Source organism: Setaria viridis, chromosome 1 (genome assembly GCF_005286985.2).
Source record: "Setaria viridis chromosome 1, Setaria_viridis_v4.0, whole genome shotgun sequence".
In the NCBI taxonomy this organism is placed as follows: Eukaryota; Viridiplantae; Streptophyta; class Magnoliopsida; order Poales; family Poaceae; genus Setaria; species Setaria viridis.
The window spans coordinates 5,851,200-5,863,999 of record NC_048263.2 but is presented as its reverse complement, the minus strand read 5'-3'; the positions used below and the strand labels follow the sequence as shown (position 1 = coordinate 5,863,999).

The window sequence follows — 12,800 nt, the reverse complement described above, 5'->3', positions numbered from 1 at the left end:
CTTAGGATATCTCACCGAACAAGAGTATTTGGATCGCAAAAAAGAAAAGCCACACAGCAATCCCAACAACCCCATTGATTTCTATATCGTTACCGCGATTCGGATCATGTGATACGCCAGTCCAGAGGCAGATATCTTCAGCTCCCCCAAAAACAAACCAGCAAAACCTCACATGGGCGCTCCATAATGTCAGGACCCTCCCCAGAGGCCCAGAGCACAGGGAAAAACCAGAAGGGGGGAAAAAAAGAATTCACAGAGGCAAGAGAGGGAGAAAAGCACCTGAAAATGTGAGCGTACTGCGCGATCGAGCGTGCCGGAAAGCGTCATGTGCATGCTCCGAGTCCGTAGAGAAACCCCATGTGGCTTGTCATGTGGGGACACGGGTAACCACGTCCAGCTTTCCCGGTTCACACTCTGGCTGCCCGCTCAAAAGAGCTGCATCTACCTGAGCCGACTATCAAAATAAAGCTAGGTCCAAAGTTCCTTTCATTTCTGCATTCAGTTACAGAATCATCATTCTGATCTGAAGCTTTAAGATTGGACAATCTCATCATTTCCCAATTCCTGTGACAAAAATGAGGTCTAGAATTTATACAATAAGATCTGCCTGTAAGTTTTGTGTCACATTTGCAGTTTGGGGAATGCAGCTGGCTGCAGGTTTCAGAAAACCCTGCATGGCGTTGCATGCTCACCACTGGTGACAAACAGATCGCTGAATGACCATGCGTGCGTGATGGACGCACGGCACATAACATGCATGCCAACGAATCTACGTTCCCGCTTCATAACTCGCAAGGTTGCCAACTCGGGGTGGCGCTGCATGTGCCGCCATGTGCGCCTTGCCTAGCTGCCTCTTCTCATGGGGAGCCCGCGGCCCCACTCCCAAGCCTCTCCCTCTCTCTCTCTCTCCCTCCTTCCTCCATGATCTCTGAAAATCTGGGAATACTATGGAATATCAGCAGCTATCGATACTCAGAACTGTTCAGGAACTGTTTGCATCGCATTGTACATTCGTACTTGTGGTTGTACTTCGAGATGATCATCATGTGGCATGTGAGATACAGATACATGCGTTAGAAAATTGCAGGGAATGATAACACAACAATTGTATACATTGTACATCCCAACCCTGAACCGCCACATGCTTAACATCTGAGCTGTTAACTGTTTTATTTCAACCTTCGATTAAAAACAAAATGAGACCTTTTCAGCGCATGCATGAAACTGTACAGCAATGGAGCATGTGCCATGAGCAGAAAAAGGGAGAAGAGATGCTGGCTAGTAGCTAGCTAGCTGATGGAGAAGAGGACCACACAGAATGGTGGGAATGCATGCTAGCTCACACCACATGCACCTCCATCCCTCATGGAGATTGGAGAGATCAGATGTATATATACATCCACGCACGCTCTCAAGTCTCAAGCGTCGGCGTCCATTCTCCATTGCTTCCAATACCTAGCTCTTACCTTTTTTCCTCAACCGACGCGATGCGAGGCCCCAACACCAGGGCCTTCCAGCAGGGCTTCCTCAAGAACTTGATCTTGAGCCTTCAAGCCTGCAGAAAGGCCTGCGTCTCATGCTCTGGGAGCAAGAGCGCCACGATGAGTCTCCACGAGAGGAAGCGCGCCATCAAGTCGTCCGCCGACATCGCCATGGCCACCGCCCGCGGCGGCGGAGCGCGGTGGCCGCGGGCCATCTTGGCCTCGTCGTCTATGCCGTGCAAGTCGCCGGAGAAGGTGCGCAGGTGCAAGAGGATTGTGAGGCGGTGCCAGCTCCGCACGAGGAGATCGAGGGGTGGCACTGGGAGTGGTGCTTCTCTTGCGAGAACGGCGGCGGCAGCGATCAGTAGCGGCGAGATTGCGAGGAGGCTGGTGAGGAAGAGGACCAAGGTGCTCAGGAAGATGATACCTGGAGGCGAGTTGCTCGACGAGATCTCGCTGCTCCATGAGGCCATGGACTACGTCGCACATCTACACGCGCAAGTTGACGTGCTCCGGCGCATCTCGAATGCCGTGCGATGAGATCTGGCGTCGGCCCAGGTTAGTACGTTTTCTGAATCTTTTTGCAACTGATCTAAAGGTCGATAATAAGCTTTTGTCTACTAATGATCATTTCAGAGTGACTCCTACCTTTCAACACCGATCTCTGTAGCTTACAAAAAAAAATTCTTGATGGTTGTTTTATCATGCAGGGGCTTTTGCACAAAGTGCGTGGCTAGAGGAATTGAAAGGGCCGGCGGTTCTATTTTCAGGCAAAATGGCAGAAAGATTGTAGCAGGTATTCAGAAGAGGAGGAAAAGATCACGCAGAAAGGACGCCCGTGCGGAAGTTGATGTGAGAGAACATAAGGCCCCAGATCAGCATGTGGAAAATGATGAAGGGTAGATCATATCAAACACCTTGTAGGCTGCAGTGATAGGCGTGAGATAGAGAAATGTACTCCGGTAGTAGCAGTAACTTTTATACTTGAACCAAAGACACATGCCATTGTGGCGACGGTAAAGCATTGAGGATTTTTTTTCTTTTGTGAAATTGAGCCTTTAATTTGAAGGCAGTATTTTTTTACATAATGCTTTTCTGGTCAATTGAGAGAGAGATACACATACTGTATAGAGGATATATGCCTAATCCGAATCATGCTTGCATATGATGTTCAAATCATGCTGCTGAATTCCTGACAGATCAACAAAATTCACAAGATAACTGCCACCGACTTTTAGTTATCTGATTTGAACACGCACATCGGAAATCGAGCTCCATCGCTTCCCAGCGTGATCTGAGAATGTATAGATAGCTCGATCGCATATCTGCTATCTGTCAGGCACATATATCAGGCGGTTACAAGATCAGCATATCTTTCTGCGCTGCTGTTGCATGCCATATGGGTCGACTGATTGATGGTAACAAATGGTCCATTTCACTTGTAGACTTGTAATGCAGTTCCTCTGTCCGGCACTAACGGGCCAAGCCTCTCGCCCTATGTTTCTATTTTTTCCATTCACTCTGATGGGCCTTGGGTGAGGAGAGGAGTAGCTCATTTGTTCACTCACAGCGTAGTGCTGACATCACCATCCCAACTATTATGGGCCTGTGTTGATCGAACAAAGCGGGCTTTCCAGACAGTATGTATCTTAAGGCCTGGCAGCGGCAGGCCCAAAAGCCTTCCAGCAAAAATTTGATACACCCACCACACACACACCAAGTCAAGTAGTCAACCAACAGAAGCTCCCTCCTCCAGTCGTCCTCCTCGAGCGAGGGGCCTTGTACTACCGCGCTGCACAAATAGCCGCCCGTACGCGCGCGCAAACGGCAAACCCCATGGAAACAACCCGGCGCTGTGCGATCACCAATTAAGTACGCGAGGACGCCCGCCCGTACTGGGTACGTACAGTCATTGCTGACCACACACCGTAACCACGCAAAAGCTCGCCGGCGCATTAGGCTGCGTTTGGCAGACTGTATAGCCTCAGCCGGCCCTGAGCCAAGCTCGAGTCAGCCCAGCTAGGCTAATGAGATGCACAGATATTGATCGGCAAATTTGCAGTCCATGATAATGGCTGGGCTGAGATGATGTTTGTTAGCTCACATGAGCAAAAGTAGAATTACCACCCTTCCGTCTCCTCTGTTTCTTCTACGGCGCCATCTTGAGCCGCCCGCCGCCGAGGCCGCATCCTCCGCGTGCCGCGTCCTCCACGAGCAGCAGTAGCCGCCGGCGAAAGCGCGCCCCATGGCCGCACGCAGCATAAATCCCAACCGACCGACCCCAGCGGCGCACGGCGCACCCCAGCGCCAGCAGTCACCACCACACAGACCTCCCCGTCGCCTCCTCCCGTCCAAGCCCAGCCACCTCTCGCCGCCGTCCCTCGCGCCGGACTCCCCATTCCCTTCTTCCCGCCGTCGTGGAGGGTGCGCCTGGGCCGTGCATCGCCACGGCCTCTGTCGCCCCCCGGGGTCCCCGCCTGCCACACGCCTGCCACCCCCCCCCCCCCCCCCCCCCCCCCCCCGCGTACGCCTAGGCCCCCGCCGGCCGGCCCCCGCTCGCAGCGGGCGCCGGCAGGAGGGAGAGGGCCGCGGGGCGCCGACGGGGAGGAGGGGGCGCGGACACACCGGCGGCCGCCGGTGGGGAGAGCCGCGGGAGGCGGCGGTTGGCGGTAGGAATAGGTCCTCGAGCGCCTGGGGACAGGTTCCTCTACGCGCCCCGCGCCGCTGCAGCCCTCCGTGCGCCGCTGCGGTCTTGGCACGCCGCGCGCCGTCGCAACCCTCCGAGCGCCACCGCAACTGGTCGCCGCCGCAGCCTCTAGCATATGTTGGTGAGGAAAAACGCTAACCGGCGGGGGTCACCGCAACTAGCGCTTCCGGCCTGCGTTCCACGCGATGCAGCCAGGATATGATCTCTTCTACGTCTCCTGGACCTGACCCGTGACCCATACACGCTACCAAACAAACCAAATTGCTTCTACTGGGCCTGGCCCAACCCTCGTCAGGCTACCAAACGCCTCCTTAGTATCCGCCATTGAAAGGAGCCAAAAAAAAAACGTGCCCTTCGTAGTACGTACAGGCGGGGCTAACCGAGGTAGCAAGCGTACGTGACAAAAATGAAGTACAGGCACACCTGTGTTTCTCAGGGCGAGGACAATGGAGACGCTTGGAGCGAGCACCGAAGAACGACACCACTGTTGAGCTCCAGTGCGGTGCTCGACCGTCGTCGTTGGCCTGCCTTTGCGAATTAAAACCTTTGCTTTTGCTTGAACCTCGAAGAAGCAATGCTCTTAGCTCTGGTGACCAAAGCGTACGCGTCGTCGTGGCCAATTGGAGCTGGGGAAGCCGTGAGCATGGAACGGCCGGGCCCGGGCGCACGGCGGTGGTCGCAGTCTCTCGCAGGGTGGCTGGCCACTCGCGTCCACGTACGGCTCGCGCGCGGATAGGAACAGCCCGGCCGGTGGTCACTCTGGTCTGGTGGCCGCATTAACTCCGCGCGCGACCGGCCCCGCCCATCCATCCCTGCGCGCGACTTGGCGAGGAGACCGGACGCGCGTGCCGACACGCCGTAGCAACAGGCAACAGCAGGGTGCCCCGCCTCTGCCTGCACGCCGCGCGCCCCCCCCTCCCGTACGCGCGCGATCACGGTTCACGGCGCGTGCGCCAACGTTTGTTCGGGGGTTCCTGGCTTCCTCCTCGCGCTCGGCCTCGGCCGGCCCTGGACGCGGGGGTGAGCAGAGCACTGAGCACGACAAGGCATGGGCGCTCACATGGCCGCCGGGGGGCGCAACGTAACATGGCGTGCAGTGCAGTTATAGTAACAAAAGACGCGTACCGTATTCATTCGGTCCGCGAGCTGACGCCGACACACTACTGATACTGTACGCAGTCGCTCTCCACTCCACTCCGCCGTCCGTTTCGGGGCCAGACACCGCGGGTGCACGGCGCGTGCGGCCGGCACCGCCGGCGTGCCCGCGCCGTCCGGACCCCGACAGGCGACAGCCAGCACGAGAGCCGACAACTCGGCGCCACCGCGCGCGCCCAGCACGCAACTGAAGATCCCCGCCCCCGCCCCCCCCGGCTGACGACGGTGGTGATCATCGCCGCCGGCCTTGGTCAAAAACGCCCGGCGTGCCCAACTGGAACCGCCCGAGCGAGCTGCTCGGCGCCTTTGTACGGTTTCGCTTCGTCTTCGTCCTGCACGGGCGCCCTCCTTTTCCTACTATCGGCGGGCGGTCGTCGAGTATAACCACCTCGGTCTCCGGACGACAGCGTACGGCACGCACCGGCCGGCCGATAACTGACCAACTAACCGAGCCATCATGCCCGCACCGGTAGGGCGTTTGACTCGCGCCGAGCTGCAGTGCCGGTGCGTTCCGACTTGTGAGCTCGAGCAAAAACCGGATTACCGGACTGAGGAGCCATGTCGAATACTGTATGCTCATTACAAGTTTTGTTTAGAACCGAGCTCGGCGAGGCCGATCGTTAGGACGGTTAGTTGCTGCTGCTGCTGATGGCGATTAATGGCAGGGAGATTCCGCTGCTGGTGCCGGATGTCCATCGGCGCCTTTAAGATCTTCCCTGGCAACGCCAAATCCGCGCGCTAGATTTTCGTTGACATGTTTCTTTCCGCGCGCGTGCCGTGATGGGCCGCGATGAGCTGAGCTGCGTCGCGCGCGCGAGGCGGGACCCGCCGGCCGGGATGGGGGGTGGTCGCTGTCTTTGTTTTGCCCTCCTCTGCTGGCCTGGCCTCTGCTTATAAGTAGGCAGGGTGGCCGCCCAAAGAGCAGAGGTCAGAGGAGAGACGAAGGCAGTGGCCAAGCGCAACTACACATACCCTCCTCTGTTTCTCTCTCTCCCGGGCCTCCCTCCTGTACTTCAGACACAGAGCACTGTTTCCCCTTCGGCACTGATCTCTCAAGGCCAGAATCCATGGCGCCGCCCCTCTCTTCCTGGCCGTGGGCAAGCCTCGGCCAATACAAGGCAAACGACTCCTCCTCCTCCTTCCCTTTTTGTGCCTCCATGTCCATATATATACATATATATACATCTATTTTTGTAATAACTATGCAGTATCTTTATATATATAGTTCTTTGACATGTTTCGTTATGCATATAAATGCAGTACATGCTGTTCGGGCCTCTGGTGTGGAAGGTGGTGCGGGAATGGCGGGAGCAAGGGGGCCTGCCGCTGGGCTCGTGGTGGCTGCACCTGCTGGTGCTCTTCGCCGTGCGTGGGCTCATCTACCAGTTCTGGTTCACCTACGGCAACATGCTCTTCTTCACCCGCCGCCGCCGCGTCGTCGCCGATGGCGTCGACTTCCGCCAGATCGACGCCGAGTGGGACTGGTGAGAATACTTCCACCACCACCTTAGCTTGGCTGTATGCCTATGGCCTCCTCGTGAGTTTCTACTTCTTGGGGGTAGATGCTGCTGTGTTAGATTGCGAGCTGCATGGCATGTGCACCTTGCAGTTGCAGCACCAAACCACTTTGGAGTCTGGGTTCATTCAAAATGTGTGGATGGGCACACTTTGTATTGACGGCAACTACTTTGTAGCTTGCACGAGTAAGCTACGGCAGTTGAGAGCTAGCTTCTACGCCTCTAGCGTCTTCTATATTCAGTTTGATTTCTTGAGTCGTTTATAGTTGGAGTTGAGGGTCCAAAAGGTAGATTTTATTTTCTTGATTATTTTTTCCACACCTCCCTCAGGGAAAAAAAATAAAAAACAAAAACTAGCGGTGACTAGATATGCATAAAGTTGTCAGCATATCGTTTGGTGATGTAGTTCCTTGGGACAGTAATTCGGTAATTTTTTGTCCGACCTCTGCCTGACTGTGTGGCTGACCGGTGGGCCCCCGCGTGCAGGGACAACTTTCTGATTCTACAAACGCTGATTGGGGCCATGGTGGTCAACAGCCCACTGCTCCCGGGCCTGCGGCAGCTCTGCCTGTGGGACCCGCGCGGCTGGGCCGTGGCCCTGCTGCTGCATGTGGGCTTCTCAGAGCCGGTCTTCTACCTGGCCCACCGGGCCCTCCACCGGGCCCCGCTCTTCGCCCGCTACCACGCCGCGCACCACTCCTCCGGCGTCACCCAGGCGCTAACAGGTAACGGGATCCTCTGCGCCGGCTGCAGGTGCATTTTTATTTATTCTTTTTTTAAGATCAAAAGATGCATGATTGATGCTGCAACAATTTCTGCATGACTGCGCCATTATTTCTCCTCCGTTCTCGTCAATAAATAAAGGTTTTTTCTGCTCCTTGCTATATAATAAAAAAATATATAAAGTTTTCCTGCTCGTGTTGCATCTGCAGCCGGGTTCGGCACGCCGCTGGAGAGCCTGCTCCTGACGCTGGCGATGGGGGCCCCGCTGGCAGGCGCCTTCCTGCTGGGCGCCGGCTCCATCGGCCTGGTCTACGCGCACGCCTTCGTCTTCGACTACCTCCGCGCCATGGGCTACAGCAACGTGGAGGTCGTGTCGCCCAGGGTGTTCGACGCCTTCCCCCCGCTCCGATACATCCTCTACACGCCCTCGTACCTGAGCCTCCACCACCTCGAGAAGCGCGGCAACTTCTGCCTGTTCATGCCTGCGCTGGACGCGGCGTTCGGCACCCTGGACGAGCGGTCGTGGCCGCTGCAGCGCGCGGCGTACGACGGCGCGGGCGGCGGCGGCGCGCTGGGCACGCCGGAGTTCGTGTTCCTGGCGCACGTGGTGGACATCATGTCGTCGATGCACGTGCCGTTCGCGCTCCGGTCGCTGAGCTCCACCCCGTTCGCAAACCACTTCATCCTGCTCCCCTTCTGGCCCGTCGCCTTCGGATTCATGCTCCTCATGTGGTGCTGCTCCAAGACCTTCGTCGTCAGCTTCTACTACCTCCGCGGACACCTCCACCAGACCTGGTCCGTGCCCCGCTACGGCTTCCAGGTACGGATCGATCGGATCCCGGCTTGATCGATGATGACGCGACGACGCTGGATGATAAAAGATTTGCATTGATCGCGTAGGCAGGTTTGATTTGACGGGCGTCTGCTAACTAAACTAGGCTAATGAAGTGTCTTGTCTGTGGGCGTATGTTGTGCATGTCGACGACGCGACGCGCAGTACTTCTTGCCGGCGGCGAAGAAGGGCATCAACCACCAGATCGAGCTGGCGATCCTCCGGGCCGACAGGATGGGCGTCAAGGTGCTCAGCCTCGCCGCCCTCAACAAGGTCAGCTACTACTCAGCTTCGTTCAGCTGCCTCTCTCTCTCTCTCTCTCCCCTCCGTCCGTCGGTCTCCGTTGCAACTTAATGGCTATGATAACAATTAAACAACCACCAGTGTTTTAAACTGCTTGCCGGTACTTGAGCGCAGCAGCACGTAGCTGTACTGGATCCCATCGTCTTCCTCGCGAGTTGAGCAGTAGATGCTCACATGACGCCGTGGTGTGTAGCGTGGACGCACGCGTGACGCGTCGCCGTTGTTTGGCTACGGCTACCCGGTGTGTGGGCTGGCCGAGTACAGTAGGTTCTATCACTGGCATCCAACATCCATCCATGATCCGTCCGTGTATTATTATTGCGAGACGGGGATGCGTCGGGCGCGCATGTGGCCGCATTGAAGGCCGGCCGGCCGGCCGGCAGCGGTGGCGAGACGACCACGCCACGCCACGCCCGGGTTCGCGCTGGACGGACGCGGACGACACGGGCGCGGGGGTGTCAGGTGTGTTTGTGTGTGTGTGTGGAGGAGACGGTGGCCAAGGCGCCAAGCAGGCGACGGCGAGAGCCCATTGATGATGCCGTGGTCTCGCTCTGGTCTCCCTTTCGGCGTCGGCGACGGCGCCTGGCGGGGAGGGAAAGGAAAGGAAAGGGAAGTGGTCAAGTGGTGGTGGAGCCGTGTGTCCCTGTCGCGCGCCGGCGACGCCAGCCAGCCAAATCGGGGGCCGGGGGGAGGCGCGGTGGCAGGGCGGCCGCGTGCCGGTGGGCCATGACGGGTCGTCGGTTCATGTTGATGATGGATGGGCGGGATGGAATCCTATCCAACAATCGGAGGGAATTCGGTGTGGTCCTGCCGTTCTCTGGTCTGCTCCATTAATGGGCCGTGTGACGCAGACGGCAGGCCCTTAGATCGGGCCCTGTTCCTCCTGCGCGCCAATCAGACGTGTGTCGTGAGGCGAACTGTAGACGGAGGCCGAGATGCGAATGCGATGCACGGACAGTACAGGGCTGCAGCAGCCTGCAGGCACACCTGTCTAGTGCTGCTGTGCTCTCCAGTGCTCGCCCTTATGGCCCCTCTCTGACATGTCTGAACGGGGGGATGATAAGATCTCCCCCGATTCAAGATCGGAATAGTACCGTGCTGGATTTGGAGATGGAATAGTGGCCATTTTCGAAAAAAAGAATTCAACGCGGTGATTTTTCTGGCAGTTGAGCGAGAATCATAGTACGAGGCTAACGTTTTTCATCTTCGTTGTCTGCTCATCAGAACGAGGCGCTGAACGGTGGCGGCACCCTGTTCGTGAGCAAGCACCCGGACCTGCGGGTGCGGGTGGTGCACGGCAACACGCTGACGGCGGCGGTGATCCTGAACGAGATCCCCAGCAACGTGAAGGAGGTGTTCCTCACCGGCGCGACGTCCAAGCTCGGCAGGGCCATCGCGCTCTACCTCTGCAGGAAGAAGATCAGAGTCCTGGTACAAAGCACATCTCCATCTCCCTGCAGGCTCATCTCACACCAGCTGACATGATCGGAGCTGATAGATGATCTTCCTCGTGCCTGGTTTTCAGATGTTCACGATGTCGTCCGAGAGGTTCGTCAAGATCCAGCGGGAGGCGCCGCCGGAGTTCCAGCAGTACCTCGTGCAGGTCACCAAGTACCAGGCCGCGCAGAACTGCAAGGTACACATGTCCTCAACGTTCGCGTTGCCCTACTGTACCCGCAGAGCTTAACTAGTGGATACCTGACACGGTGGCTAAGTGTTATTTGCAGACGTGGATCGTGGGCAAGTGGCTGTCGCCGCGGGAGCAGCGGTGGGCGCCGGCGGGGACGCACTTCCACCAGTTCGTGGTGCCGCCGATCATCGGGTTCCGGCGGGACTGCACCTACGGGAAGCTCGCCGCGATGCGGCTCCCCAAGGACGTGCGCGGGCTCAGCTCCTGCGAGTACACCATGGAGCGCGGGGTGGTGCACGCCTGCCACGCCGGCGGCGTCGTGCACTTCCTCGAGGGCTGGGACCACCACGAGGTCGGCGCCATCGACGTCGACCGCATCGACGTCGTCTGGAGGGCGGCGCTCAAGCACGGCCTCGCGCCGGTCTGACTGACCATCGATCTGTCCCGCCGGCCACCGCGTTCATTCGCCGTGGCCATTCGTGTACTGTCAAGTGGACGCCGGATAAATGTCATGTACTACGCGCGTGTTCACGATTTGATGGCAGGACGATCTCAAGACAGTTATGGCAATGAGTTCTTGGTCGGATCGGATCACCTGTTTTTGTGTCGGATACTGATGTAAATCGAATCAGAACAAATAAGAAATCGGAATGGCCCATTATATTGTCACAGGTGATCGATCGCTGACTTTGTCCTTTGCTCTACCGTGTGATTCTCCTCCTCCGCTCATGTGGTTTTCTACATGAATTGGTGATTGGGGCAGTGGCTCTCTGAAATCAATTTGAATAGTGACAGGTGTATTGGAATTTGACAACTTTAATAGCCAATCACTGTTCATGGCAGCTAATGACACCCATGAAATGCAACATGGAGGTGAAAGCTGACCACCAATCCTTCCACCTCCTAGCTCCGCTCTTGTGCATAGCATTTCTCATGCGATGGGGTGGATTTCCATATGCTACGTTGCCCAACCAATTGAAGTTTTTTTATTTTTTATTTTTACAAAAACCAGTCCCCGTCGGGCCGTCGCTCAATAAATTGGGCGACGTGATGACCATTTTTTTGAAACCTTAAAAATTGGTCACTCTTAAACAATTGGTGGTGTAGAAAATAATACTACCAATATATAAAACAAAAATCATCCGAAAAGATGTCCTGCACAACGACAAGCGAACCGACAACATTTTGTTTGCCTAAAATTTCTCTTTTCGCACTTTTCATTGTACAGTTAAATGGTTGGGCTAAAATTTTGTGTACTATAAGATAGCACACTATATATTACCAAATTCTTTCATAAACTTTCTTGCCTACTTAGATTAGTTTATTGAATGTTTGAGCGAAGACATTTTTTTCTGGTGCAATAGTCTTATAGTCATCCAATAATAAAGGCGATTTTTGGCCCTATTGCACAATGTTTAGGCGATGCTAATTTATATCTGTGTAAGATTTAGAGTTTTTTCATTTAGAAAAAGAAAATACGTTCCCTCTGCGACCCACACCCAAATAAGAATTTACAGTCTGGGATCTAGTTATGTAAAAAAACAGCAAGTTAACCCCTAGCAAATATTCCTGGCTTCCTGCTGCGGCCGCCGTCTGCTCTCCGGCACCTTTTGCAACTCAAGCCAGACCTGCGTTTTCCGGCCCATGGCAAATTGCACCTTTCCCATTTTCTCCCCAAGACCAAGCACTGAAGCACTCAAACGCAGGAGAAGAGGAAGACAACGGCTGAATAAGACGGTGCATTGGATGAAAGCCTTGGTGCAGTGCCTAAGAACAGCACGCTTCAGAGTTCAGGTACGCAAAAAATGTGAAAGGGAAGCAAAAAGGAACAGCGAAAATAAAATTTCCGTTGCCGGGACTCGAACCCGGATCTCTCGGGTGAGAGCCGAGTATCCTAACCAGCTAGACTACAACGGATTGTGGAAGAATGGTCTTCTAGTTCTTTTTAATTCAAACTGGAATCTGTCGTCTCCTGTGATGTGTACAGCGATCTAGTCGGGACTACACGATTGACTACACAAGATAGGCTATTTGTTCTCTCATTGATCTGGAGTTTAAGGAGACGGTCACGGGTGCATGTATATGGAGGAGAGAACTGCAGATCGTACTCCTGGTTCAGCGCCTTTTTCATCTTTCTCGCGCGTTTGGTACAGTGTATAGTAACATAGCGTTGCGCATCACATGGTTCCCGGCCAGGGCTCGCATTTCTCTCCAACGGGCCGTATCGTCCATCACGCGCCGGGATTCGAGATCTCACGCGCTTGAACCTTGTGATTAGCTGACGATATTAGAGCAACTCCTCAAATCAAAGCCCCCAAAATAAATGGGGTTCTTTTTATTTTTTACAGGTCATATAAATATCTCCAAATTCAGCAATAGCCTCATAGATAGAGGATCCATGGAGACCTCCTTAGAAATGAAGGGTGGAGGGGAGTGTCAATGTTTAGACCCG

At 55.5% G+C, this 12,800-nt stretch overlaps 2 protein-coding genes and 1 non-coding gene across 3 annotated transcripts; 2 read left to right on the top strand and 1 right to left on the bottom strand.

The window, feature by feature from the left end:
* Nucleotides 1-1,287: 1,287 nt before the first annotated feature.
* On the top strand, nucleotides 1,288-2,569 carry LOC117842398 (transcription factor IBH1-like 1). Its single transcript, XM_034722852.2, has 2 exons — nucleotides 1,288-2,039; nucleotides 2,192-2,569. The coding sequence occupies exon 1, from the start codon at nucleotides 1,332-1,334 to the stop codon at nucleotides 2,019-2,021; it is 690 nt and encodes a 229-aa protein (XP_034578743.1). The 5' UTR covers nucleotides 1,288-1,331; the 3' UTR covers nucleotides 2,022-2,039; nucleotides 2,192-2,569.
* Nucleotides 2,570-6,246: 3,677 nt separating this feature from the next.
* On the top strand, nucleotides 6,247-11,017 carry LOC117850780 (very-long-chain aldehyde decarbonylase GL1-2). The gene is made up of 8 exons (XM_034732650.2): nucleotides 6,247-6,461; nucleotides 6,604-6,827; nucleotides 7,347-7,585; nucleotides 7,793-8,403; nucleotides 8,581-8,688; nucleotides 9,943-10,149; nucleotides 10,244-10,354; nucleotides 10,446-11,017. Exons 1-8 carry the CDS (start codon nucleotides 6,411-6,413, stop codon nucleotides 10,773-10,775), a joined length of 1,881 nt encoding a protein of 626 aa, XP_034588541.1. The 5' UTR covers nucleotides 6,247-6,410; the 3' UTR covers nucleotides 10,776-11,017.
* Nucleotides 11,018-12,192: 1,175 nt separating this feature from the next.
* On the bottom strand, nucleotides 12,193-12,265 carry TRNAE-CUC (transfer RNA glutamic acid (anticodon CUC)). The gene has a single exon. It is a non-coding gene; the product is annotated as a tRNA-Glu (tRNA).
* Between the last annotated feature and the right edge of the window lie 535 nt (nucleotides 12,266-12,800).